The 27,210-nt window shown below is 45.3% G+C and overlaps 1 protein-coding gene across 16 annotated transcripts in view; it reads right to left on the bottom strand.

The window, feature by feature from the left end:
* Positions 1–27,210, bottom strand: part of FOXP1 (forkhead box P1) — a 385,680-nt gene that overhangs the window by 38,809 nt on the left and 319,661 nt on the right. For all 16 annotated transcript variants that reach the window (XM_075433280.1, XM_075433293.1, XM_075433294.1 and 13 more), the window contains 3 exons: positions 26,704–26,863; positions 20,283–20,487; positions 4,138–4,242 (listed from right to left, as the gene is read on the bottom strand). In XM_075433280.1, coding sequence (XP_075289395.1) covers positions 4,138–4,242; positions 20,283–20,487; positions 26,704–26,863 — 470 coding nt within the window. The remainder of the gene's footprint in view (positions 1–4,137; positions 4,243–20,282; positions 20,488–26,703; positions 26,864–27,210) is intronic.

The following is a 27,210-nucleotide window of genomic DNA, read 5'->3' as shown; positions in this document are numbered from 1 at the left end:
CACGCAGCGGGCGGGGGGCCTGAGGTGGTTTAGGGGAGAAGCCGAACGCTCGCCCCGAGAGGAGAGGAGAGATGTCCGTACGCGGGGCCGCAAAGGGCAGGAGCGGGGGGAGCGGGGCGCCGGCCCCGGAGGGGCTCCCTCCGGCACCCCGGCAGCGCTAGGGGGCGCTGTGGGACCGGGGCCGCCCCGCCCGCCGCCACCGGGAGCGACGGGAACGGCGGAGTCGGGGAGTGCCGGGAGGGCCGGGAACGGCAGCTCCGGGGAGGGCAAAAGGCTGGCTCCGCGTCCCCGTCCCCCCCCCGCGGGTGGCCCGGCTGCCGGTGCGGCCCCGCCAGCGCCGCCTCACAGCCGGGGAGTCGAACCGGGGTCCCCGGGGAGCTGGCGAGAGCAGGAGCCGTCCCGCAGGCTGGCCCCTGCCCTGCCCGCGCTACCTGCCCGGTTCGAACCTCTCCGCCCCGCTCGCTGCCGGGCGGTTTGACATGCAAATGATAGCAATTAATGCTTTTGAAACAATTTACGATTTCCGGCCTACTTCAACGTGTATTAGCATATACCTGGTTCCTTTAATATGCACTTTGTTTTTCCAAAACCACAAACAGAGCTGCTGGAATTTCATGTGGAAGTGCTTAAGGGGTTGAAAGTTAACACCTTTGTGAGCCGAGCCGTCGCGCAGTTGCTGCTCAACAAAAGCCTCTTTGTAGCAGCTTTCTCGAAATGTTTTCTTAACATGTTCCAAGTAGTTTTAGGCAGGCAACTAAAGTAAACAAGATGTTACCATGATAAAAACACTTGTGAAAACATTACAGAGTGCACTTAGTAGTTTCTTTCACAGAAACGCCGTTTCCTCAGAGTTGGGCTCGCGTGGAGCAGATCGCCAGCATCGCCGCGATGCAGGATTGCCAGGTCTCGCCAGAGCTCCGCGTCCCTCTTTTCAAGCACACAATGGATTTAAAAATGGTGCAGCCACGATTAAGCACATCTAAACCACAACCGAATTTAAAAAGAAAAAAAAAAAGGGGGGGGAGTTGTGAATGGGGGAATGTAACCCTACTGGGTCTTCCCTTCATTTTTTGCCCTGGACACCTTGCTGAATGCACCGCGCTCCCTCCAGGAGGGATTTCCTAACAACCTGCCCTCCAAGGGGCATGCATCTCTATCCGCAACGGTCTCTAAACGCATGCAAATGAAATCAAGGGTACAGTCAATTTTGAAGGAAAGCCGCCCTGTGCTACTAATTGCTCCTTCTGTCGCCCACGAGACGGGCCCTGCTCGACAGGCGAGACGCGTGGGCCTCCAGCCCTCGCCTTGCTCCCCGCCGGGTTGGCGGGGTGGGACGGGACTCGGTGGTGGGTTTGGGCTCGGGGAGCATTCGGGAGCATGCAGGGCGCTGCTGGTTCATTAGGCTTAGCAGCAGCCCCCGCTGCTGCGGGTTAGCTCCAACTGATACCGCATCACACGATCACCAATGGCTGATGGATTAAGAAAAAAAAACCAAACAAAAAAACAAAACGCTAAAACTGCAACTTCTTTCAAACAGAAATAGGGAAATAAATGCGTACAATAGCCCGTGTATCTGCTGGTTCTGATAAGCATCCTCCTGTTGGCTGTGAGTGAAAGACAGCTAGGATCGTTATTTGTACAGTATTTATCTTTGAAATCAAGGGCCCTGTGGTGTACCTCACCTTGGGAACAAACACTACAGAACGATCACAGAAGAGTGTCAAATCTCTGGTTTTGATTTACCAACAGTTATGATATTTCTTCCTCAGGAGGAAAAGAAATGAACCATGTTTTAGACCTGCGAGTCCTTTTTTCTCCCTTAACTGTAGAATCATTTTATTGGCATACAGAGCTTTCATTCCACATGTAACTTCGCTTTGCTTTTTCTAATGGGCCTCTTTACCGAGGTAAGTGAAATTAAGCAATGCTCAATTGATACACGGGCTGTATTTCACTTGGTAAACAAGAGCTTTTCTCTTGAGGGGACTGTCGAAAGAGCTTCACGGATTATCCAAGTACCAGAAAGAAACTTCAAGCATCTACCTGTTATCTTTTCATTGAGTAATGAATTCTGATAAATGGCAATATAATTTAAGGACGGATGCTCCACAGGAGACTTGGAAGGTTATGGTCTCGACTTATGAAGCAACGCTCGCTTCCTAGCAGTGTCAATACGCTGCTCGGGGACACTCATTTCTGCATTCGTTCTGGGTTAAATACCACTCCAAACAACAAGACTTTGTCTGGACACTGCAGAATTTGGATAATGAGAAAATTTACACGAGCCGATGGGTTTAAGAAAGTCACATGAAATATTTCCATTGAAAGGTTTCAATGGGGGGGTGGGGGAGAAGACTGACAATAAGCGAGTGGTAAAAGAACCAGAATTGTTGGAGCTGGGAGTAGATGGAGCTGCTTCAGGTCCAGCCTGGGCTGGTAATCGTTTCCAGGTTATTCCCACCTATTGACTGCCTCAAGTATCTCCTCCAGGTGAACCAAGGGACTTGGTCTACTTCCTCAGACATCTCCAAAATAACATTTAAAAATCAATCTTGCCTCTACCCATGCCGTGTGACTCAAGGGCTGTATTTTCTACACACGGTCACGTCAAGCAGTCCGCCGCTCTGTGAGAAATCTTCCTAAACCCAGCAGCACAAGAAGCAAAGGTGGCATAATCTGACCTTATGTGACTACACACGTTACTTCAACATCGAAGGCTACCCCACCACCTTTCCCTTGCCTTAAGTGCAATAAAAATTAGAATTGTTTTAAAGGTCTAAATGCTATAGTATGGCATATGAATATGAATGAGCTGGCAAGTATGGCAAGATTAGCATTTATTTCACTTAAGTGAACAACAGGATGAATTAAAAGAAATGAGGCCATCCTTCATGGAAATTTATGACTAGCACCTTCTTATTTTGTAATCCTCTTGTAATGAGAACCTTCTCATTACTGTACCATTCCTGACTTGTAACACATGCTTATACTGGGACCAGCGCTGCTCCTACTGAATTCAGGAGGGTTTTGCCAGAGGCAGCAGAACTGGCCCATTCTGTTCTGAGATCAAAAACCTATCTGTATCATCTAACCTCATCCAACAAACATCTGCTTGCTGTCGCCCTTCCCTCCCTCACATTAAGATCCAGGGAACTGCCCCAGAAAGAACAGCAATAGCTGAACGTTTTGGGACTAATACTACTTATCCATCCTGAAGAATCCCATGTATTTATGTGGACAAACTTCATGAGATCACCACTGTAAATGGGAGCAGAATTGGTCCCTTAGTGAATTTAAATCATAAACATCGCTTGGGCGGTTGGCCTTTCATGATCTTACAACTGAACAGCCACAGTACTTGAGAAAAGATCAGTGCCCAAACCTGCAAGAACCTGGATGTACCCAAAGCGTTCCTGCACCTGGTGACCTACCCAGACAGAACACTCCTTTGTGATGGGAACACTTTTTGCTCCAGCTTGGAGGGGTGAGGCTGATGGTTTAGCTGTGGAGCAGCCATGTGTAAGTTATCAGAGCTCTGCCAGTCCTTCCCTGCATCGGGATGCACGCATTGCCACGTACTAGTCCATAGTGCACTGTTTATGCAACGCGTAAAACTGTGTTCTTTGGCAGCAAGGAAAGGTCTGCAGCAAACTGCAGGGGCCCAATTAATATAATTATAGTTTATTTTTAGTAGTGTAGACTTTGTTCATTAGTTACTTATTTGACATAAATTAAATTTCACGTGATGTTCTGCAATTCTCTGTTCAATTATGGAGTTAATTTAAGACTAAATTTCTAAATTAAAGTGAAATCAAGGTTGAATCAAGGTTGTATTGTTTACACTATCAATACTGCAACTTAAAAATTATTTAAATAAAGACAAAAAAAAAAAAGGCTGCAGAACTGCTAACACTCTGTTTTATAGTAATGCACTGAACAAGACCATACTTTCCCCACGGGGCTAATTTACTATCCCCTGTTAAAACGTTCTTGAGCCTGATCCAAAAGCCACTGAAGTGAAAGGGAGCTCTCTGTTGACTTCAATGGGCTTTGCATCAGGCCCACGGTGAGTGACAGCACACAAAATTTCAGGGCATGCTTTTTGTACAATGCGAGTGCCAAAAAAACCATCCTTACTTTAGAAACGACTGGAAGTCTTCACATACTGCTTCACAGCCCGGCCATTTGCATACGCCGTGTCCATAGAGCGGGTGGCTGTGCGAGTGCTCCTCGTGGGATAAGCTAGAGGAGAGAGAGAGAAATGAGAAAAAGTGGTGTAACTGAAGGTGCTGCGGCAATTAAGCTTCACAAAGCCTCTCAAGAGCGGCAAACAACAGATCCTGAAACACCCCTAACATCTCATGGTACCCACCTGACTCTGCCCATGGTTTTTCAAAACAGAATTAAACACCATTTGCAGTGCAAAACATGTGTCATTCTTACTTAGCTCTCCTCCTACATTTCATTCATTAATTAAAAGCTTTGTAAAGAATTTAAATTAACATGGACGGGGGAGAAATCATTTGACAGACCTGCTTAATATCCCGCTTGATATTTTGCTAAGAAATTTATGAACATTGCATATTTACAATTCAACTTAATCAGGAAGAAAAGTCATCTCCACGCAGCAGTGTATTCTTGGAACACAATGCAACCGGAGCCACGGCTTTCCTCACGGCTACAGAGAGAGGAAAAGCATTGAGCTTGCAGCCCAGGCTTTCCCACCATGTTATTTATTTACTGCGTTAGGTTTTTGTTTTTCATTTTGGGGTGTTTTTTTTTATTTCCTTTTACCGGCTGTGTCTTTGCACAGCACAGCCCCCTTACGTCCCAGTAAAGAGACTGAAGATGTATTTTCAAATGCAAAATTCACCATAAGAAGAGGAACTGTGTAGTCAAAGGACTCCTCGGTACGCGAGGTTAGTGGGGGCCATTAACCTTGCCAAGATTTGGCAGGAACGTCACAGAGCTTTCTAGCTACCGAAACCAGGGTTAAAGAACAAAATTCCTGTGAGCACGAAGGGGTTAACCCTTCAGCGGGATTCCAATCAATACGTAATGATTTGGCTGCACTGATCCAAGTCATGAGACGCTTTGATCCGGGCCATGTGGTGCTCAGGGAAATGTATCTGTTGCACTAACTGATGAACCATATTCTACAATATCTTCTTTATTCAACCCCTGCACGGAAACTTCTCAAGTAAAGGAATTCTTTTTGCAACAACTTCCATAACCCCAGAAGACTTTCAAAATAAAATGTCAAAATAATATTGAAATCTCTATTTTTCATAGCAAATCTTTTTGCTACAGTATGTCTGTGCTGTATTATGAACTTCAAACACACACAAAGGATATGAACGCATACCAGCATCTAGGTGTGGCTTTTATGACTTATTTTATCCTGGATTACAGGTAACATTATGCATAAATGCCTACTTTTTTCCATTTTACTTTTATACACATGTGGAAATGTTGTTTATTCTTGTTCTGTAATATTATCTGCCTGTGTACTACAACGAAATTGTGTTCTTGGATTAGTTCTGATGCACTGGATAGCAAGATCCCTGTAGATATGCACCCCTGAGATGTTAGCCCACATGCAAAGGAGTTGCAAGAGAAATTCTTGCCCAGATTCTGCCACTTACGGCTTTCGGTGCTACAAGAATCTGAAGATAACCGAAGGTGTTTTTTAAAAATTATTTGTAATTGTTTTTTTAAAAAATTCATAAAAGGTACAGATCTGACTGGACAAGGTATTACATGTTGTACATGAACCTAATTCATTATTTCATTAAATTCTTATTTTTCGGTGTTTACAAATAGTTATTCAAGCACAAATACATATATATATGTGCAAGGTAATTTCCTAAAAAGCAAACTGTAGGTGAAGAGACTTACAAAGGCCTTTTCTAGAAAGGATACTACACGGGTTTAACTGAATCAGTTTTTTTACAGTGTGCAAGTGGAGAGAAGCTCCATCAGTTAAGTTTTTAAAAGAACAAAGGGATCGATGGGCTCCCTGCAAGGAAATTAGACAAATGCTACACCACATGTTTCCCCAGCTGAGAAAGAGGGCGGACGGCTGAAGGAACGCCGTCCCCCCAAGCCAGACGGGCACATGGTCAAACGCCCCCCATACACATCGGAAATGAACAATTCAGCAAATAATGGGGTTTATCATCTGCTTCCACACCTGAATACAGCACAGGGTCAGAAAGTAGGCTTTCATGTTAACACGCCATTAGAGTCCATGAAGACTACAGATGAGAGTTACGATTTCAGGGTGTTTGGCAGAATCCAGAGAAACCCCTTCATTGTATGAACGTACCCAGCGCGCGTTACCAGGATGCCTGCAGAAAGGCCCTGTGATGCCAAGTGAGGAGTCAGTCCCCTGTGGGTTTTAAGCACTGTAAATCTCATTATAATATCAACAGGAGTCACATGGCTTAAACCCCCAGCAGGGTTTTTTAAAGTTTCTCTGTGAGAGCCTAAAGGCCATGGTCAAGTCAACGGAAAGAGCCCTACCGAGATTCGTATTTATTTTTTAAATCCAAGTGCAAATCTCTTTTCTTTCCAGGGAACTTGCACAAGACAAGACGCATTATGTAGGACATGATACCCTGGTACCGCGTCCAAGGAAAATGACGGAATGATCAGGACAGTATCAAACCGTAAACCACACTCACGATGTCGAAGTCTAGCACTGTCAATAACCAGAAAGATCGGTGTTGACTGTAAATGGGAACTTCTAAAGGTCATTTTGCTAACACGGCACTAGGCATAACATATTTAACACCTACATAGAGCTTCCACTGCCATGCGACAAAGCAGAGCAACTACTTTAACTTACCAAAAATAGACACTTCAAAAAAGACAAAAACCCCTCAGTATCGAAAGGCAAAGGCAGGCACCCCCCGTAGGCAGCGTGCCTTTGCGAGGGCAGCTACTGCCGTCCCGCTCGGGGGGTGTCAGCGGCGCCTTTCGGTGACCTTTATTGTCCGTATCAGATTACTGCTATTTTATCCACCCCACTTTTGAAGATCCGATGGATTGCCACTTGTTCCCTGACAGGGCCTTCAGAAGCACCTCAAAACAAAACAAAGAGCGGGCTTATGCAGCAGCGGATGTAACGCACGGAGGACACAGCCAGTGGAAATGAATGGAGAACTCTGTTCAACTGATCTCACTACTCGCTCTGTCTGAGCAAATAGGGGTGGAAAATGAAGATTCTAATCCAATACATAAACAGCTTTGTGGGCACAATGCAAACCTATAATCTTAAATTGTTCAGTGATATTTTGTCTGCAGGCAAGCACACTTTCTGTAATCTGGATGCATCCTTGGTCTCGCTGCTGGAGACAGACTTTCAGAAGATCTGAGCACTGGCAAGCAGACGCAAGTTTTAGGTCTGTTTGATTTCCAATGACACATTAGAGTAGGTGTTTGTTTCTGTCACCCTCTCCTTCCCAAGAACGCATATTCGTGGTCGGCTACTGGTGACGCAACACTAGTTAGTGGAAGTGATTTTGTAAGAAGACATAATTTTCAAAGAAGTGAAGGAATAAATGATATAAAAGTCAAGATTAAGTGGGGGTTTTTCCTCCTGTAAGGTATTTGCATACAAAATACTTATTTTATTTCCGAATAATGCAACAGTGCAGCGTTATTACATCGAAGCACAGCAAATAACCCTCTGGCCAGTAAAACATCTTGCGTAAGTCAGCTTATTCATGACATACGACAGAGTAACGAAATCCATGTGGGAAGCTGAAAACTACGTAAGCGTCCACTTATTTTCTGCTGCCTCCAGCCCGATTTCCAGTAAGGAGGAGAGGGGAGAAGGGCCAGACACTTCCACAGCTCCTCTGTGCTTGCTGGATAGAGGAGAGGAGTGTTTACCTCTGCGTTCTTCAGCCTGTGCTGCCCCATAACCCCACGGATCTCCAGAGGGTCTGGAAGCAAGTTCACCACCTCCTCTGACAGGGACGGCTGTCCAAGCTGGCACCTGCACAGCCCCACTCACCGGGACCACTTCAGTCATTTCACTTTTGGAATGGATCTGTTGTGCTACAGCATCACCGAAGAATCGCACTCCAGGAGACAAAACCACGGGAGACAGAGGAACCACAGACAGCTCAGCCCCCCCGGAGAGTCAAAATGACAATCCAGCCAGCAGAGAGACGGGAACACACTGCGTGCTGGGGAAAGTGGTGACCACAGCACTAGCACGAGAGCTACCCGTGGTGTACGGTTTAATTCAACCCATGCTTACTAACTGTGTGAAACTGGGTGTCCTACTTATACACAGTGGCAAAAAAGTCACGGGTGGACATACAAACCAGCCAAGCCAAAGCCTCAGTAACAGTACTTCTGCCACACAGTGGACCATATTTTAAATATTCATGCCGCTGACATACTTCATATTCTGCACGCTCTCTTCCACATCTGCTTGGGCCAACGATCTTTGCCAGAACACGGGGTGACGTCTGTGATGTACAGAAGCATCCCTGATTTTCTATTACAGTTATGAAGCATCTGCTCACGTTCTAACGGTGCGGAGAACACGCCTGAGCCACCTGCGCACTGAAAAAATCAATACCACGTCTCCTGCTTTCTTCTTGGAAGGGGTTTGAGCAGAGCACCCACAGAAGCTGCAGAACTGCCTTTTTTCAAAAAAAATTATTTCATTTCTCAGAGGCAGCGGGAAGTGACCTCATCTTTGCCAGCTGCCACGAAACCAGTGTCAGTCCAGGCACGAGCGCGCACACACACAGTCTCACACCGCATTCCCTCTCGGTCTGACGCAGATGGCACAGCCACTGAAGCAAAATGCCACAATTTTGGTCCTGTACAGAAGGAAAAGACACACAACTGGGAACCAAAGCAGGTCTCCCATATTCGTGACTGCCTGGTGAGCTTTAAAGCTCATTGAAAGGCATCGACAGAATAAAGTTGGTGAAAATGTCACCATTCTCTCAGAAACACTTGCTGTATCTGATTTAAAATCAAAACGGAATCAGTAATGATTAAATTCTTGTACCAACTGTACTCCAATGAAAGTTTCATTTTCATGACAAAATCAACTGAATAAAGACGTGTCTTGCAGTGAAGCTGCTCTGGTGCAAATCCCTCCAAATTCTTACTAAGGTGGCTTAGCACTCCTTTCCTCTCCGAACTGTGAATTTAAAAAAACCCAACAATTAAAAAGAAATAGAACAAATCAAGAAAAGTGTTAAGCCATATACTGAAAGGAAGCACTGAATACTTCTACATATTCATGCTTCCGTCCAAGCCCCAGTAACTGCCCAGAAAGCAGGTATTCGATCTGAGCAGAGAAGGGGCTGAGCAGGGTAAATGCCTCTCCACTGCTGGGTAAAGCTTAGCAGAGGGCTGTGGGCCTTTGGGAGAGGTGGCATTTGATGTGCATGGCCAGTGGCAGCTCCTCCTAGAGCTGGCTTGCATAGTTTTGGATGTTTTTTAAAGCTATGTTTCTCCCCTTCCTCATGACTTTAGTCCACGTCCAGGCCTAGGACTAGAAGCAGCTCACGTTTTACATCAAGCCCTATTGGAAGTAACAGGAGTGGTATATTACATTTTAAATGACTACACCAATTTAAGACAAATCAGGTTAAAACTGCAGCCTACAGGCTGAAATCTTGTCTTCTAATCAGTGTGCACTAACTTGTAGCATAAGGAGGGGAAAAAAAAAACCAAACCCCGAAGGCAGAGCCATAGCATCGCTGCTGTAACACCAGGCCAGCAGCACAGCCCGCGCCACTGCCCCCATCCTCACGCCTCTCTCCAAGTGCCTGTTGCAAGCAAAGCACTGGAGCATTTGCAGCAAGACTAAGACAAAATCTGGCTAACTTGCCCCTTCTCCTCTACCCCCATCCCCGCTGTAAGGAGCATAGCCAGACTGGATAATTATCCGCATCATCTTCTGGGTTTGATCTACGCACTGATGGCTGGGATAACTGATGGACATTCGGACCCTCCAGCACTCTCACAGCACCACGTACTTCTCCCAGGGGCACCCCCTCTCCCAGCCCCGCAGCAGAGCGGCCGCGGAGCCCGGCGGCCGCTGCCCTACAGCCTTCTCTTGGGAGGAACCGAACGTATTTCCAGGCCATTTAGCAGAAATGCCCGTCGCAAAAACGCCGTGCTGAATCCATCACTTATCTCAGGTGAAAGTTCCATGCCTGCACTTGAGTTAACGAGTTTCTCTACGATTTAAAACTCTTATTTCTTATTTCAACCTTGTGCCTAGGTACTGTAGTGAAAAGTACATCAAATACACCCAGACGCACACGATTTGAAACGCTGGATTTTAAATTCCAGCACTGCTAACTAATGAGAACAATTTTTTCCCTCTTCCTCTTTGTAGCATCACTTCATGTACTTACATACCATAATCACATCCTCCTAGAGCCTCTATTTTTCCAGGGTGTAGATCTTTAATTCCCTTTAATCTGTCTTCATAGCCTATTCCTTCCAACTCCTTTATCATCCTAGCTGCTCTCCTCTGTATTTGCTCCTGCTCCTCTTTATCCTTTCCGCAAGAGAGTGGCCAATTGTACATCCCACTCTCAATGTGGTTTAACTGGTTCTGCATGAAGTAGAACAGGAAAAAAAGACGGACTCGGATGCAACATGCATGTTTATGCCTCCCCCGTGACTGCATTTACCTTTTTAACTAAGACATGGCACAGAGCGTCCCACCTTGATTTCTCAACCCCGGCTCTGCCCCAGCCGTTTCCCACACCACCGGTGCGGAGCAGCTGACACGTCACCTCAAACCGGCCGTTTGGAATTTGTATTTCCTAGCTGGGCTACTTTCTACTTATCCCTGCTAAATCTCATTTTATTCCTCTCTGAACAGCCTCCTAATTTATTCAGATGGAAACGGTTTGATTCAGTATCTTAGTTTAATTAGGCAAAAAAAGTGATCCGACCACTTTCTAGGGTTGGGGGGGGGGGTTCTGTGTGGGCTTTGTTTTGTTTTTTTTAACTGACTTTCAGCACAGCAGTCCCATCCCTCTTACACACCCAATTCGTATGGCAGAGGGAGGTGGCCATGGCAAGGCTCTGGCCCCGATTCAGCAACACTTTTAAGAACACGCGCAAGTTTAAAAACACAGTCTCCGTGAAGTCCAAGGTCTAATCCTGAGGTGTAAAATTACAAATGTACATACATACTTTGTAAAAAGATCCTGTTTGCCAATCTTATTTTACTGTAATTTATATTCTGCTGTTACATCTAAATTTATAGTAAAAGAAAACACTGAGAAACAAGATCTATTCTTGTTTAACAAAATTATAGGATGTTACATGTAAGTCTTTCACCCTTATGTAAACCAGCAATATGTCAACAAATATGATTAACACGGATTATTTCCATCAGTATTTTTCGCCCCTGTCCCACAGGCACAACAGAACCTGCGCAGAAGGCGGCTGTCACATCACGTACAGCCCGGCAGCTCGCTGGGTGAGCCTTCACCCACCGCACACCCCTGCGGCAGCCAGGAAAGCGCCCTTTGGGAAAATGTGTACAAAAAAATAATTAAGGTGAATAATGACTCGAAGAGAGAAATACAGTTAAGGCATTGAATTCCCTCTGCCACATGCTTTCCCTCCGAAGAATGCTATTTTAAAAAGCACTAAAATCGAGAGGACACCAGCCTACTTCCCCAGGGAAGCGTGCTGAATCATACAGGTAGTGTAAATATCATATGCTGCCACAGGTGCTAGGCGGTCTATTTGTTTGTGTTTACTAAAAGGCATAACAAATAGTCACACTAAAACAGAACAACATTTGGCACTGGAGTGAGAGATACCAGAGCAGCCATAAATCACGCGCACTTGTTTAGATTCGAACCGCTGTGCAACACTAACACTTCATCCCCCTCTTTTTCAGGGAGCCCCTTTGCTGGGATTTGCCCCTTTCAGAGGCAGCCACCAGCTCCTGGCTGGGCAGCCCCGAGGGGCTCAGCATCCTTCCCGAGTACAGCACGCCCAAGAAAAACTACGCAACACTACAAAAAAATTGAAAAGAAAAAAAAAAAAGGAAAAAATAGAGAAGCAAGAAACAGACTTGCATGACACATACAGGCGGCGAACATCGTTTACAGCTTTGCAACTTCTGAGTTAATTCACAGTATAAACAACGAGGAAAATGTTTCTTCCGAGCAAGACTTCCTGTAAACCACGCCTGGGAGCGGGGCTGGTGCACCTGCTGACGACCCACGCGCTCCGAGGGTAAACAACGACCCAGGCCAGCGAGGCCGTTCTGGAATTTGCTCAGAGCTGACTTTTCTTCCCCCATGTTACAAATTGGATTCTACAATAAAACAAACAGCAGAACATCGGTTGCCGAGAGTTAAAAATCTCCTTTTTACACTACATTGACCACAGCACCCCCAGGCACAGCTACAATGTCTTTCTCTGAACGGGACAGATTGCCATATGGATGCAGACACCGAACAAGCTGTACAACTCCTGGCGACAAGTGCCTAGGGGACTGTCCTATATTAGCACCACCTGTGCTGTGGAAATTGCGCTCTGTGGATGAAATGGTGTTTAAGGGCCCATCATGATGCTATTTTTTGAGTACACACAAAAAGGAAAAATACACTTAAAAGGAATTCGCTGGCTAGCAGATCTGTTGCTCCGTTCCCCGGATCGCTTCCCAAAGGAATAGTTCTCTTCTTTATTCACGCAGCCCAAAATGACAAGCTGCAACACATATTAGCAGTTTCCCTGCTTGGGCTTATACCATTGTTTTCATGAGAAAAATACACTTTATAACATACGTACGTCTGTCCTGACCAGACATAAGAAATCGCAGCCCTCCCACCTTAAAAACACCACCTAGATGGAAAAACACCCCGTGGCGTTACACAAACGTTGCTCCAGCAGCAAGCAACACGATACAAATTTTCCTTGGGCTCCTTCCCCCACCCCTCGATGTGCAGCAGGTAGAGCCACAAATCCCAATCACCAAATTTCAATGCACATCTCACTGCTTCGAAAATATAACCTTGTCTGACCGACAAAAATAGAGCTCCAGATTAGCGCAAGATGTCGAGGGAGGGGGGAGAAGGGGAAAGAGGTCTGAGCAGTACCTAGCTGCTCTACGCAGAGATTTCCCCCTCTCCGAACTGCAAGAAAAAAAGGATGCCAAGAAAAAGAAAAGTAAAATAAATTGAATTAAAGAAAAACAGTTGTAAAGTGAATATTACAACCTGGGAAAAATGATGTCATTTTATGGAGAAACTCATTTTTTTCCATTAAACCATAGTGAAACGGATAAAGTTTATACAGCTTAATGGTGGAGTTTTACTTTAAATGCTACTCAATATCTTAGCAGTACGATATAACATGATATAACAGCTGTCATACTAACTGCTCGATTTTTATTGAACAGCAGAGAAAACAGTCACACAAAAATCACCTAACTTCTCCTCTACTTTTATGGCATTTTCAAGGGTGTTTCTTTTCCACTCTCAGGCTGCGATATGTATGATAAAAAAATGACACAGCTCTTCATTAGTTCCCTGCTCAGCTCTTTGGGATAATCAGATCTCCTGAGCAAACGCCTAGGAAGGACGACTTGCACACAGGAGGAAATAAAAAGAAACAGGAATCCACAGTGCAGTAAAACAAAAAACAGGTCCCTTTTTAAGACTACTACATAAACACCTCTAATAAAAGAAAAGGACAAATTTTCATTGGACTTTAAGTATTTAGACAGGAATGTTTAAGTAAAAGTTTAACTGCAAAGTGCATGCAATTAGCAGAAAGCCATCAGCTATTTCTCTGCTATGTAAATATAGCATTAAGCTGTACTAAATGCACGTGTAAGTGTCTCAGTTGCAAGCAAAGGGAGGAGATATGCAAAGCGCTCCGATATCAAACAATGATCTGTTGGCCAGATGGAGGAATAAAACAATACATATGCTAAAATTTGGAAAAGTTCTGTTAGGCGTCTGCCAAGGCTCACCCAATCTATTTTAAGTGCTTTTTGATACATTAGCTTCGTGTTTGGAGTTGTACAACTGATGGTTATTACATGGGCCCAGCAAGCAGCGAAGCGTTGGCGTGCAGGAGCTCCCCGATGCCGGGGCCGCTGCCCGGGGACGGCGAAGCGTCAAACACAGCACCTTTCCTCAGCAACGGGCCACACCAAGTAATCACAGACTCGGTAACTTCGCATCTTTAGTAGGGAAAAGCAAATAAAATAAACCAGAAACAATTTTCCAGGGTTTAGCGAAACAATTCTCTGAAAAGCACAATTTGCTCACCGAGCTCCCGGGCGGGCTGAGGAGCGAGCGGCACCGCACCACTAACTCAGCAGGAGGGTTCTCAGAAACGTGAGGGCCGTGGCAGACAGTAGGCGCGGGCAAGGCAAAGGACGCCGCGCACCCGAATCTGAAAAGCACTAACAATAAAAAGTGCCTGATAAGGCTTAAAACTGAAGATTAGCAACTCCAGGTCTGAGTCACGGCTGGTATTTTTTCAAAGCTGATTACACAGCGAAGTGAGTCAGACGGGGAGAGCGTAGAGTAACCGGTGGTGGTTTCTTTGGCGGGGGAGCAAGCCCCAGGGCATCAGGTATCGGGATACTTCGGGTTGTATCTGCACGCAGTAAATGGGGACGGCTGGCCCAGCTCCCTGCTCTGGCTGTCGCAGCGTCACCGTCACTGAACAGCCCAGCGGGCCTCAGAGCCGTCACACCCGTACGAGGTGCGGTGAGAAGAGAGACAGCAGCCACGCAGAGAGCGGGATGCGTTATCGGATACGCAGCTGGGCGACCAGGCTCAGCTCGAGTCTCCGGCTCCAGTCTGGCTCCACAGCGACGAAACTGTGTGGAGGCACCTGAGCTGCTGAGACCGTGGGTAACATCAGGCTCACAATGTGGTTTGTGGCCATGCAGCAGCTGAACACCTTTCTGGGACAAAAGGCCCCAGGAACACCAATTTCTTAAGGGGGAATGGATTTGAGGTAACCTAATCTAATAAAACTCTGCTGATGGTAAAGTGTAACAAGATAAAATCAACTGCATGGAGCAACTGAGAGGAGCCGACACGGATGAGCAGATCTGCTGCTGGCACCAGTGCAGAACGAATGCCAGGGACTACGCGGAGAGACAGGCCAAGAGAGGATCAGGCCCTGGGAGCATATGGACTGCGGGCTGAACTGTTTCATCCCGAGCATTAATAATGGACCAAAATCTGTAATTCTTAATTGTGCTGAATCCTAATGCCTTCATCTAAGGGCTCTGGGATTTTGATGGAGGATCAGCTGGCATGGAAGATAACAACAGTAAAAGACAATGCATTAAGCCTAACCAGCAGATCAATGGTCTGCCAGGCCGTTCCTCCCACTTCCCTTCACAGCCTTCTCCAGACTCTTTCCTCCCATGATGCTGGCAAGAAAAAGTCATTTAAAAATCCCCTTGTTTATCCCATCTATTTTTCCTATGAGATGGCTGCTTGCTTATGTGGAAGGACAAGACTCGAGCATAGTTGGAAGGGATACAAAGATAATAAAGGACAAACATGGGACTACTGGCGGATGGAGAAAGGTCTCGTGGACAGCCTTTACCTCCAACTCCTCACCTCACCCCTTGCGAACAGTTCCGTTTCCCAAACTACCAGGTCTGCACCTGCATTAACTCCCCTGTTTACGCGCAGCCTCCATCACCCTGTCGCTGCTGCAGTCAATGCAGAACGGTGCCAGGGGACGAGATCGGCACGCAGGCACCCGCCCCCCTCCCCAGCACCCCCAGACCACCCGACTCCAACCCAAGCTGCAGAGACCTCTGCTCACCGCAACATGCCGATGAATTCTGCACCGTCCTGCTTCTCCAAACCCACCCACACTGGGAAATTCCCAAGCACAGAGGTTTTGGGATTCCCACTGCTCAGCAGGTTATAAAGTTAGCACTCACCTAAAGCGGCCTGGCATCCACCCGCTTTGTTTCGCTGCTGTTCTCCAGAAAATAATCAAGCTTTCCCCAAATAAGATGCAGTGGAACAAGATGGGAAGCGGGTACTGTCCTTGACATTTCTAAACACAGCAGATGTACTTAACTGGCTCCCGTTATTTATTTATTTACTTGTGTAGAGAAAATGCTTGTTACTGAAGAAACCCAAATGCTGATAAGATGATGAGAGGTTTGCATGCTGGCTGATGGTCTCACTTTCGCTTATCCTGAGTGAATACAAGTATCTATAACTAAATATTTCCCTTAGGGTACTGATGACTGAGGTATGTTTATTGCATTGAGTGAATTTATATATATAATCAGCACAATAAACATTATTAAATTGTCTGAGTAAAATCAAAGCATGAAACACACAGTCAGTGCTGAATTCTAATGATGCTGAATGCCCATGATTGCATGGGGAAAGGATCTTAACAAGCCTTGATTTGAGCTTTGGCATCCGCCTCACAAATCACACGAAATGTTCTCTCTTTAATAGTGCTGAATATTGATAAATGTCTCTGCACGGCACAACAGGGAAGTTGGTCTCTATTGGCAATCTTTACCAAAGTGTGTTTTTTCCTTCTCTACACTCAAGGGTTTACCCTGAATGATTTAATTATAATTTTCCTTGTGTAAGACAAATTAAAGAGGAGAGTAGGAGTGTCATGCCAAAGCAGATTATTTATCTCCTTAACAGATTGCTGTGCACCAAACCCCAGAGCTGCTGCTGCCGCTACTTACAGAAACTGGGCGAAATGTGGGACAAAAGCATAGATGTAATATACGTTTAAAGCCCAAATGACTGAAAGCATTAACCCGTTATTTCTAGCTGGGATTGTTTCATTCCTGTGAAAGCCATACACGCAGAGCACGCAGAAACCAAGCACAGCACCACGATGCTCCCTGGCCCCTGCCCAGGAGCGGAGCATGCCTCTTGCTTTTCAACGTATTTTTGCTTTTCAAACATCTCGGGGTGACTCTGATCACCCACCTGCCGTTTGCTTTTTTGCCATAAAGGAGAACTTTTATCATCGCTCAGCTCCAAGCACGACAGCCCCGTAGTGGCCAGCATCACCGGTGACACCGGAGCTGCGTCCCCGCAGACTGCGCAGGACTGAAGCTTTGTGGCGCACAACCGTGAGGCTGGGCGTGTGGCACGGTGACGCGTGGGCACGCCGAGCAGCCAATGACTATTTCTCCTGCTATTTTAAACCCCTTGTTTATAACCAAAACATGTTTCTACCCCAGACGTACAGCAGAGCTGCTGCTCGTCCGATGACTGTTACACAGGTGCCTGTGCTGCCGCTGCCGAGTGCCTCCTGTCTCGCAGGTCTCGAGCAGCCGCCCAACCTGACCTGTGGGATCAGGAACCCCGTAAAACACAGCCTGAACTGTCCCCATGACATGTGCCAGAGATGACAGTGATGATAGTAACTCCCACATAACCAACTTGCCTCCTGCAGCCCACTCCTTCTCAACAGCCCAAGAGGGAGGGGGAGGAAACAGCTTTACAGCACACCCTTAAAGTTAATGTTACCTGTATACGATTATTTATTGCTGCTGGGCAGTCGTTATGATGTGGCTGTGCTTAACTGTTAGGACACTTAAAGCTTTTACTATGTGCTTTTTATCGTTGTTTAAATCTAAATAAATAGCTCTTGGTCGTACCAGCCCAAAGCTAACAGCCAGTTGCGCAGAAGGTGCAGGAACGGAGAGAGGGGATGCCGCAACCCAAAAGCCTGCCCTGGCCAGCCCAAGCTGCGGACTTGTGTGATGGGAGGTGGATCTCTCCCTTGTGAGCCCTCCCGACACCCCACCTGACCCGAACTTGGGCCAGGGACCACCTCCGCAAGTCCGGTTGCATTCACAAGCTCCGCTGTTGTGTCGAACCTGCTGGGTACAGGAACATGCACAGATCTGTCTCCAAGTCTAGCCAAGTCATGCTTCCACCAGACCCGTGATTATCTGTAGCCTTAACCTTTGCAGCCAAAAAACGACCAAAACCCTGCTGGTGCCTGTGTTCTCTCTTCCGTAAATACACTAAAATTTCACCTTCTCTGGGCTTGCAAATACACATCTGACAGCGGAGCACAGCTACTCTTTCCCCACTGCTCACTCACCACTGCAAACACCCTGCCTGTAGATAAATACCCGTTCAGATAGGAAACCAGTGCCACGCTTCTTAACGAGAGGAGTTTCTGTGTCATATGAAATCCAGGCAGGCACCACGGTGCCTGATGAGACTGCAACAAAACCCTTAAGTGCATCAGTAGGCATTCTTCTGTGTGTAGTCTCCTGTCCTACTTATGGATAAAGATGTAATTCAATCACTGCAGCAAATGGATGGCGTAAACCCTCCATGTACCAAATAGAGGCAAGATAAAGCAAAGCCTGTAGCTCTCTTATTTGTATTCCTAAATATACCTCGATTTCTGTTTTGATATTGTAGAGAACTCCATAGATATGTAAGAAAAGCAGAATGGCAAGCTTTAACAATACAGCTATCAATTCAACCACTGATGATTTTAAGTCTTCTAAACTAAGACAACCTCAAACAGTACCATGGCATGGCCGTCCTAATTAATTTATTTGGAACTTTACTGATAAAAACATATGTATGGCCTTGTTTGTAGAACCCAGTTGCCTCCAGGCCACAATTACAGGACTCAGACACACGGACTTCCAGTTCTGCTTGACAGTATATAGAGAGAAAATTCTTATTTCTGAACAGATTCCTGTATTTCCGCTGCATTTCAAACTTCCCAACAACGGCATACCGTTTTCTCAGTCAAATTAACATTAGCAGACAGCACATGGCTCTGTTCGTGAAAGAAGATCCATTTCACTGCATGGGCTTTTGTTTTATATACTCGGTAAGAAAAACATACATAAAAAATTTACTGAAAAGTCATAAACCCATCTTGTTCAGCTCTATACACAGCAAAAAGGGAATTTAATTGTTTAATAAACATCAAATTGTTTTTAGTATCCCGTGTAAGTCTTCATGAAAACCATGTCCTTGACACTTACATGCATTATAAATGTACACACTGACGTTCCCCCACATGTCCTTGCGACGGATATAAAATGATGCCTTACACACACGGCAGTTCTTTCAACAGTGGGTGTGCTCTCCTTTAAAATCCATCTATTCCCAACAGCACTATTTTCTTAATATTAGAAAGATATAAGAGGTATTTATATAGCTTCCCTATCAATCTACTTTCAGGCCACCAGAAATATAAACTCTATGGCTTAAAAATTCCATTATCCTCTTTCTAATGAATGAAAGAAGCACGGAAAGACAAAGCCATCAGTTTCCATAAAATCCAGCTTTCACTCGTGTCTGCTGTAACATTTCTAGATGGGCAAAGGGACTCTCCTGAATGCAAAGAAGCACTGCCCTCCCCGGAGCGCCCATGCCGCTCGTGCGCTGCCAGAGCCCCTTCTCCTCCTCCTCAGCCGCCGGCAGCGACGCCGAGGCTGCAGCAGGCGCTGGCACCCACGGCCCGAGCTCCTGGGACCGTCTGTCTCACCGTAAGCAAAAGTTCTGTTGTTAGACATGCCTCAGTGAAATCTGGGGGTGTAGAGAAACAAACCTGCAATAAAGCATCCTTTGGAATAAAGCAGAGCCAGCACCGAGAAGCACGTCAACAGACAACCCCTGATTTAAGCCATTTCTTTTAACAATGCAAGCCCAGCAAGTATAAATTAACTCACACTTTTAAAAGCCAAACAACACCAGTTAGCTAATTTTATCAGCACTTAAAAAAACCCCACTTTGTTTCAGAGAAACTTGATGAACTCAAGCCTATCCCGTCTTGTGAAAGCAGGTAAATACAGAGTTAAAAAAAAAAAGGCAAACATGTTAGATGAGATGCGGCACCAAAATTTGGCAGAAAAATTGCTGGTAAGACAGCCTGTACTGACCAGCAGATTTTTTTTCCCCACCTTCAGCCTGCAAACCCAAAGCACATCAAGAGTAACACCACCCAGGACGCAAAACTCAAAAAAAACCAGCTTACGCTCTCCACACTTCCCCCAGTACGCTTATCCAATGCACTTCTAATTAGCTAATTGTGCCCACATTGATCCAATTAACAAGCCATAAAGAGCTGAACAAAAGGAGCATATTCTGCCCAGTGGAGACTCTATTGAACCACGCCAAACTCAGGAGCAGGACGTGGAGGACAAAACCAAGGCCAAGGCGGTTGGCCACCGCTCCCAGCAATTTCGCCATGGTTCCGGCACGCTGTTCAGAGACGCTCCCGGCGGAAACCCGACCGGCACCTACCTCTCCCGTTTAGGAGTGTGGACCGATAGCTGTCCATTAGTTGAGGCGTGCGGGTTGATGATTAAGGAGGTCTTCGACGGTGCGGAGGAGGAGACGCAGGTGGTGGACAGGTCCAGGCTGCTGTGGTTGTTGCTGGCTGCCTCCTCCGCTGTGTGCGAGCTTGTCACTTCCTTCCAGAGCTGCTGCAGTTCTGTTGGAATCATGCCTGAAACAAACAAATTGGATAATTAAATCAATTAACAGCTAATTCGGCCATCTTCAAACAGTAATTAAATCAAAGAGTCAGTAAACAAAGCCTAGTGTTAGTTTTGTGTGTGCGTGTGTGGTTTGGCGTGTGTATTTTTTTATTAATAACTAAAGGCTAATGCTGAGCACTGCACATCTCGGCTAAATTTTCTGGTGACACCTGCAATACCTACGCAATGCAAAATCTGGGCTGAGGGGCAAGGGGGTCCACACAACTTGCCACCCACCCCAAACTCCATGTCAATTACTATTATTTTTTGTAATTAAAATTACAGAGGGCCTGTTTCCAGAGTCCCTGCTCAGGCAGCAATGGCCCCGAGCTCACAGGAAGGCTGAGGGCAACGGCGGCCAAGGGCTACCCTGCAGTCAGCTGGAGAAATTTAGGGTGTTGTTTTTTTTTTAAATGTACTATTTTAAAATTTTTTTTAGAAAAGTGAATACTTTCTAACCTGTTTTTAAAAGAAAGAAAGGTCTTAGGAAAAAAATATACTCAGCTTTATTATTATGACAACACGAACCACAATATGACTAATTTTGTGGCTAAGTTTTAAATGATGACAAATAGCTTTGTTATTAAATACAGTTTTTATTAATCACTTTTAGACATAAATTATGAATTCATATTGTCTTCCTGAAATGCTTTTCAAATTTTAACAGTCAAATTGATTATACTATGATTATTTCATTAACACACCTATCTTTCTCATTAATTTTGGTTTCTCGAACTGCTCACTTAATTGATGGATGTGTCTACTGGAAAACTGTATAACTTTCTATACAAGTAACACTGTTATTACTGTCATTTCTTAGATCGATGCTAATGAGCCATTCAAAAGCAAAATGAAAACATAAAATAAGCTTCAAGAAATAATAATAATAATAAAAAAATTTTCAATCGTGCCGAAACGGACATCAGGCTTAGGACATGGCATTCAGTAAAGGCGGCCAGGGAAAACTTCGCCAACGCCAGCGGGCCGAACCGCAGGCTGGCAGGGCAGCTGCGCGCCTCGGCGTGACACGGGCTCACGCTGACATCATGCTGCTGGGTAAAGCTGGTGTTTGGGACACGGTCAAGCAAGTCAAGTTTCTCTCACTGAAGACCGTTTCAGTGCTCTTTCAAGAGAAGGCCAAGGGAAAAAATTAGCAGTAGAGACGCATCACTTAAATATTCAGGGGAAAAAAAATAATAAAAGCCAGCGTCTGTGTGTTTTTAAAGCAGTTTCTCGTCTCCGCGCTTCCAGACCATCATGTGGATGACTGTTCATTGTTTCAGCATCTTCTAGCACTGGAGCTATCCTACAGAAACCTGCCATTTTCTGAGCGCATAGCAGCAGCTCACAGGCATGGATCTCACCAAATCTAAGCTTTGAAAGAAAAAAAAAATAATAAAAAAAAAAGCAGTATGCATTATATTCATTTGAAACACATAATAAAAAATGCCAAGGTCTAAATTTAATTTATTTTTGTCATTTAGAATACAATGGATAGATAATCATCTCAACGTGATCAGCCAAACATCTTTACTTTGCTAAACTGTTAAAGATTTTAATTATGCTAGCTTTGGAGAGCACTGGTCTAATGAGGCGATAGACTCCAGAGAATCTAAGTGGTTAAGAACTGTGAAATGAGTCTGATAGGATTTTTTTATATTCACCGTGGATCGTTTGCATATCAAAGAGGAGTAAATTATTGCACGACAGACCAATAACCTTCCCCGCCTTTCTGAGAGTAGCATTAACAAAAACAGTTGGTCTCCGGTAACGGTTCAGTACAAAAAAATGCTAAAATCCTTAACTACCTGCAATTAATACATATTATGAAAGAGGCTTCAATTTATACATTAAGTGATCAGATATTCTTAGGACACATCCGTTTCTCCAAAGCCACGTCATTTTCCTTCCATCAGACCCAAACGCCAATTATATTTTGATGGATTTTGTCCCAAATGAGCATTTAGTTATTAGACATATTCAATTATTACTTGTCCCCTGAAATTAAACCTCTGAGCAAATTAAACAAAGAAAAAGGTCAGTACACAAGCCTCTGTCCTGTTTTCCTGTATTGGGGCTATTATTTTCCAACACCTTGAGACGTGACAGTGTGGGATGTATTTTTAGCGAAGACGCCTGACAGGGCTGTCTGCGCACTAACAATTACCTGCGAGCACGGCTGACCCTTACACCGCTGTTTACTCAGTGGAAACAATAGTGAATAGAGTCGTCTGTTGATGATAACATATTGATAGGAGACCCTATGAGTCGACACCTATTTTTATTTTCCAGAATAAGCAAATAGGGAAGAATAACCGGTCTTTTTTTTTTTTTCATTTCTTTCTTCCTTTTGCCACCACCCCTCGTCTGGATTTCTGCGGGTTTTTAATTAGAGACAGGCCACCATCCACACTTCTCTCCCTGTCCCCCTTTCTCCTCCCGGTCACTTCTGGACCTACTGATGCCGTATCCCAAGGAAAAGCTTGCGTTACAGCCATTAAAACACACACACACACACACACAAACATCTGTACCTCGCTGCAGATCCTCTAGAAGCCAAGGTGTTTGGTCTAACTTTCTATACACGTGTAACTCCTATCAGTACTAACAACAACAATACCGCATACTGAAAGAAAAATAAAACACGCTCAATTGTGTGAGGAAAAAATGCTGGAGATAAGCAGGAAGATTTCAGGCTGGGTGACATTAATTTAAAGAGTTAACTGCCATGTCATACACGGCTGCACACAGCCCATCGCTTAAAAATGACTACATCACTTGATTAATAAAATAAAATTTTAAAAAAGCCTCTCTCCTCTTTCTCCCAAATTTAGTTCTTCGGAATAATTCTGGAGAGAATTCCTAACCAGCTTGTCAAGCTGGGCAGCTGAAAGGTATGCTCATTACTCATCCGGCAAAATGGTTAAATAAAATAATCGAACAAATGGTAAAAGCAAGTCAAACAGATCCACGAGCACTTGCAATAAATTATGTAATTTACCATTTAACAGTTTCATTTTAACAGCGAGAGCTCAATTTTAAGTCAGATTCCCAGAACTGCGCTGCAATTACCCAAGATCGCTACTGCCGGAGCTGCAACTTCGTCCGTACCAGTAACGGGATTCCGACCCGAAACTGCCGAGCCTGCGGGAGCGCCCAGGCACCCAGATGTCTCGGCCCGATTATTGCCACTCACTGGTGATCCGAAGTGTGATTTGCAGTTTCATTTCGCAGATACTAAAAATCTAGCTCTCGCAGCTCAGAACACCGCTGAAATGTGGTTTATTTTTAAATTGCTACTATGTACAGATGTAAAATCTAGATTATAGATGTGTCTAAACACAAAGCAGCAAAGATTACACAAATATAACATTAAAGGATGTGCTATTTTGTGTAAGACAATAGACAAGCACTAAAAACTAAAATGAAACTAAAATACAGCTTTAAACAATGTATTAGTTCTAAAAACATAACAAAAAAATCACCTATGAAGTAGCATTCTCTCCTCAGAAACATTTATTACTATTACAGATACTTAAGAATAAAAGCAAAATGCTTTTAACCAAATTCATAGCTACATTTACTAGCGGGATTATTTTCTTTTTTTTATATCCACATTTACAGTATTTGTCTCAGTCTTGCAAACTGTTCTGAAAACAAAAGGGTATGATACATGCAATTTTTTTTTTTTTAATAAGAAGTGTCCATTACCAATTATTTTAAACTATAGCCCTGGCTCTTCATTGCATTTTTCAGGACAACCAGTCCCCTTCATTATGAAAGAAAATGTAGGCACAGGTTTAAAAAATGTATGTTGTGGGGACAGTTGACAGATTACTGCTCGCGGAACTCAATTTCCCAACCCCAGGTATCACCGGCTCAAAGACAAACAGAGTTGCTCAACCTCTTTGTGTCCTTGTACCTCCATACCCAGGTGACCATGTTCAAGCAAGCAGAAAGTTGATTTAAACCTCATAATGACATCAGTTTTAAGCCATCGTCTCTCTGATAAAAAAAAAAAAAAAAAAAAAATCGCGCGGTACCGCAACCTGCCTGAATTCTCAAGTTACTCTTTCCTCCCGCCGCCGAGCCCCCGGCTCCCGCCGCCCCCAGCACTCGCAGCTCATTTCCCTCCAAGAACCAGCCTTTCTGCTCAGCTTTATGTCATCTCCGGCGCGTAAGTCGGCACCCCTTCGGTTTTAAATGCGCTTCCTCGCGAGGACTAATAGTTACACTGCCCTGCTAACCATATCAATCAATGCCACGACTGCTGAATTACCTACTGGTGTCTCCGCCGTGTTACCGCACAGATTACACTTCATGCATCACCACATTCATTTCTTTCACATTACACATGAGCGTGTCTTGTCACTGCCCAATTGCCCTCCTTTGGACAGCTTAACTGATGTACTCTACAATGAACCTTAGCGAGCAAACTTAACAGTACAGGAGCTGTGGGAAAAATTAGAAAGGTTGAAGCTGGAGTCCGGTGGGTGTGTGGGAACAGCCTGGGATGCTTCCAACAATAAATCTGAAGTGTAATTAATGCACATTACGACAGTCTGCAAGCATAAATGGCATTTCATCTACATGGCCTTTTTCCTGGACTCTTTTTGTGCCTTCTCTCCATCACACCACGCATTGACGGTGACCGACCAACCACCCCCCCCGGCCTGATCCTGCAGCTCCCAGCCAGGCACCACCTTGCTGCTCTTCAGCCCCCGACTCACACGCAGGACCGGTCTAGGCCAGGCATCCAGTTCTGGGACACTGGAAAGCTAAACCAAGTCTTGCAGAGGGAGCTGTCGCGTCCCCAAAACCTTGGCCTCTCAAGAAAGGAGTTAGGAGCTCAAATAGTTCTGTGAGCCTTGCAAAAATAAGCCTAAGTAAACCACGCCAGCCACACAGCAAAGGAGACTCCACTCCCCAGTTTTGTCTCCCTTTATCCATGGAAGTTAATATTCACCAGCCACCTCGCTCTCCTTTTGCAGCTACACACAAAAAAGGATGGTGAGAAACAGAAGCAATTTTGTCCCAGCCCCCCCACTTAACTGAACAGAGCTGGATGTAAACTCGTTATATGGTTTAGCAAGTAGGAGCAGCCCTAAGGCTGCTCTGAAGAGCCCAAGTCATTCAACCTGAGCTGACGCAAGCTGTCGAGGTAGATGTTTAAATTTATTATGGGGCAAGGGAAGGAAAAGTCATGATTATTCAGAAATACCAGCATCATGGTTGAAAGACCTGGTCTTCCCTGATCCATGCCAACTTTGAGCAATCTGCCTCAATCACCGCAACCAGAGCTCAGGCAAGTCTGTTAAAGTGCCCCAAGGCCTGCAGACAAACCCAGCTTAAAAAAATGAAATACAAATTCAAGCCAAGGAGGAAAAGAGAGAATAAAACCCCCTGACTATAATCACTGTCAAAAGTATTGTGATTTAAGTAGTTATTGCTTTCAATGTATCAATATCTTAAAAAAAAATACAAATGGGGATTTCAGCAAAGCAGTAACTTCTTGCAGAGTGCAGGACTGAATAAAGATATAGGGGGATCTAACTGTCAGTAACACCATTAAAATGAAACTGCGTTCATCCCAGTTTGCCTCAGTGTGGAGGGGGAATGAAGCTATGATGCACACAGGCAGTGAAACGAAGGCCACAGAGACATGGAGAGGAGACACCATCACCTCAGCCGCAGCAAAGGGCAATCACATTTCTATAGTTCGGCAGCGTGCGGATCAGAGCTCCTCTGCGCCCAGCTCCTCACCGAGCTGGAACCAGGAAGGGCCCAAGCAACACATTAAAAATGGAAAAGCTGCTCTCACGCTATGCTTAGCCATGAACCCAGCACCAAGAATCGATTAAGACGCCTCCTGTGAAGGATTTCAAGCTCAGATTAGTACAACCCCCAGCTTCGAGTCCGCCAGACCGGCTGTAGCTGTGCAAATTGAATCCGAACTCCAAACCGCCTGCCTCCCGCTAGCCAGAGCATCCACAATTTCAGCACTGTCCTTCTCAAAAAATATCTTTATAATGCCCACCCTGTCTGTCAGGATTTTTCTGTGCTTATTATTTTATGAGCCTATGAGATCTCTCTCTCTCTCTCTTACCGAGTGACAATTCCATGTGTGTGTGCATGCATGCTACCACTTTGCCAGACAGCCGGCAGCTCCCAAACCCCTCACCTACCTTGTGCAAGGGGTTGCAAAGGCAGAGTAGGCTGGCCAGGCTGGATCGTTAGCAGCCCCTGACGCTGCAAAGAGAGGAGGTGCTGCTGTTGCAACTGCTGCATCTGTAAGAGCTGCTGCTGAAAGGCCAACTGCTGTGTAGCCACCTGCTGTTGCTGGGGCTGGAAAAGAAGAAAAAAAATAAAAATGCACATTTGTCAATACAGAGCAAAGCATTAACAGCGGATTTACAGGGCTCCTTATCTCAACACACTTCAACTTCTGTTCGCAGTCACCCGGTCTCAAGGAGAGCTGGCGAGCCCGCCAGTCCCTGTCAAAGACCCCACGGCACGCTCAGGTGCCAGCGTCACCCACAGGGCTGCGGCTGACTTCCACCTCCCACCCTACCTAAACCCCTCCCGCCACCCCAATTAACAACGTATGCAGCGCTTCCCGGTCCACGCTGCCGCGTCACCCTGGTCCCCACGCTTGTGTCGCACCCCAGAAGCGGCTGCATTTCAGCGGTGGG

The sequence above is a fragment of the Opisthocomus hoazin genome, chromosome 11 (genome assembly GCF_030867145.1).
Source record: "Opisthocomus hoazin isolate bOpiHoa1 chromosome 11, bOpiHoa1.hap1, whole genome shotgun sequence".
In the NCBI taxonomy this organism is placed as follows: Eukaryota; Metazoa; Chordata; class Aves; order Opisthocomiformes; family Opisthocomidae; genus Opisthocomus; species Opisthocomus hoazin.
This window is presented reverse-complemented; position numbering and strand designations above follow the sequence as displayed.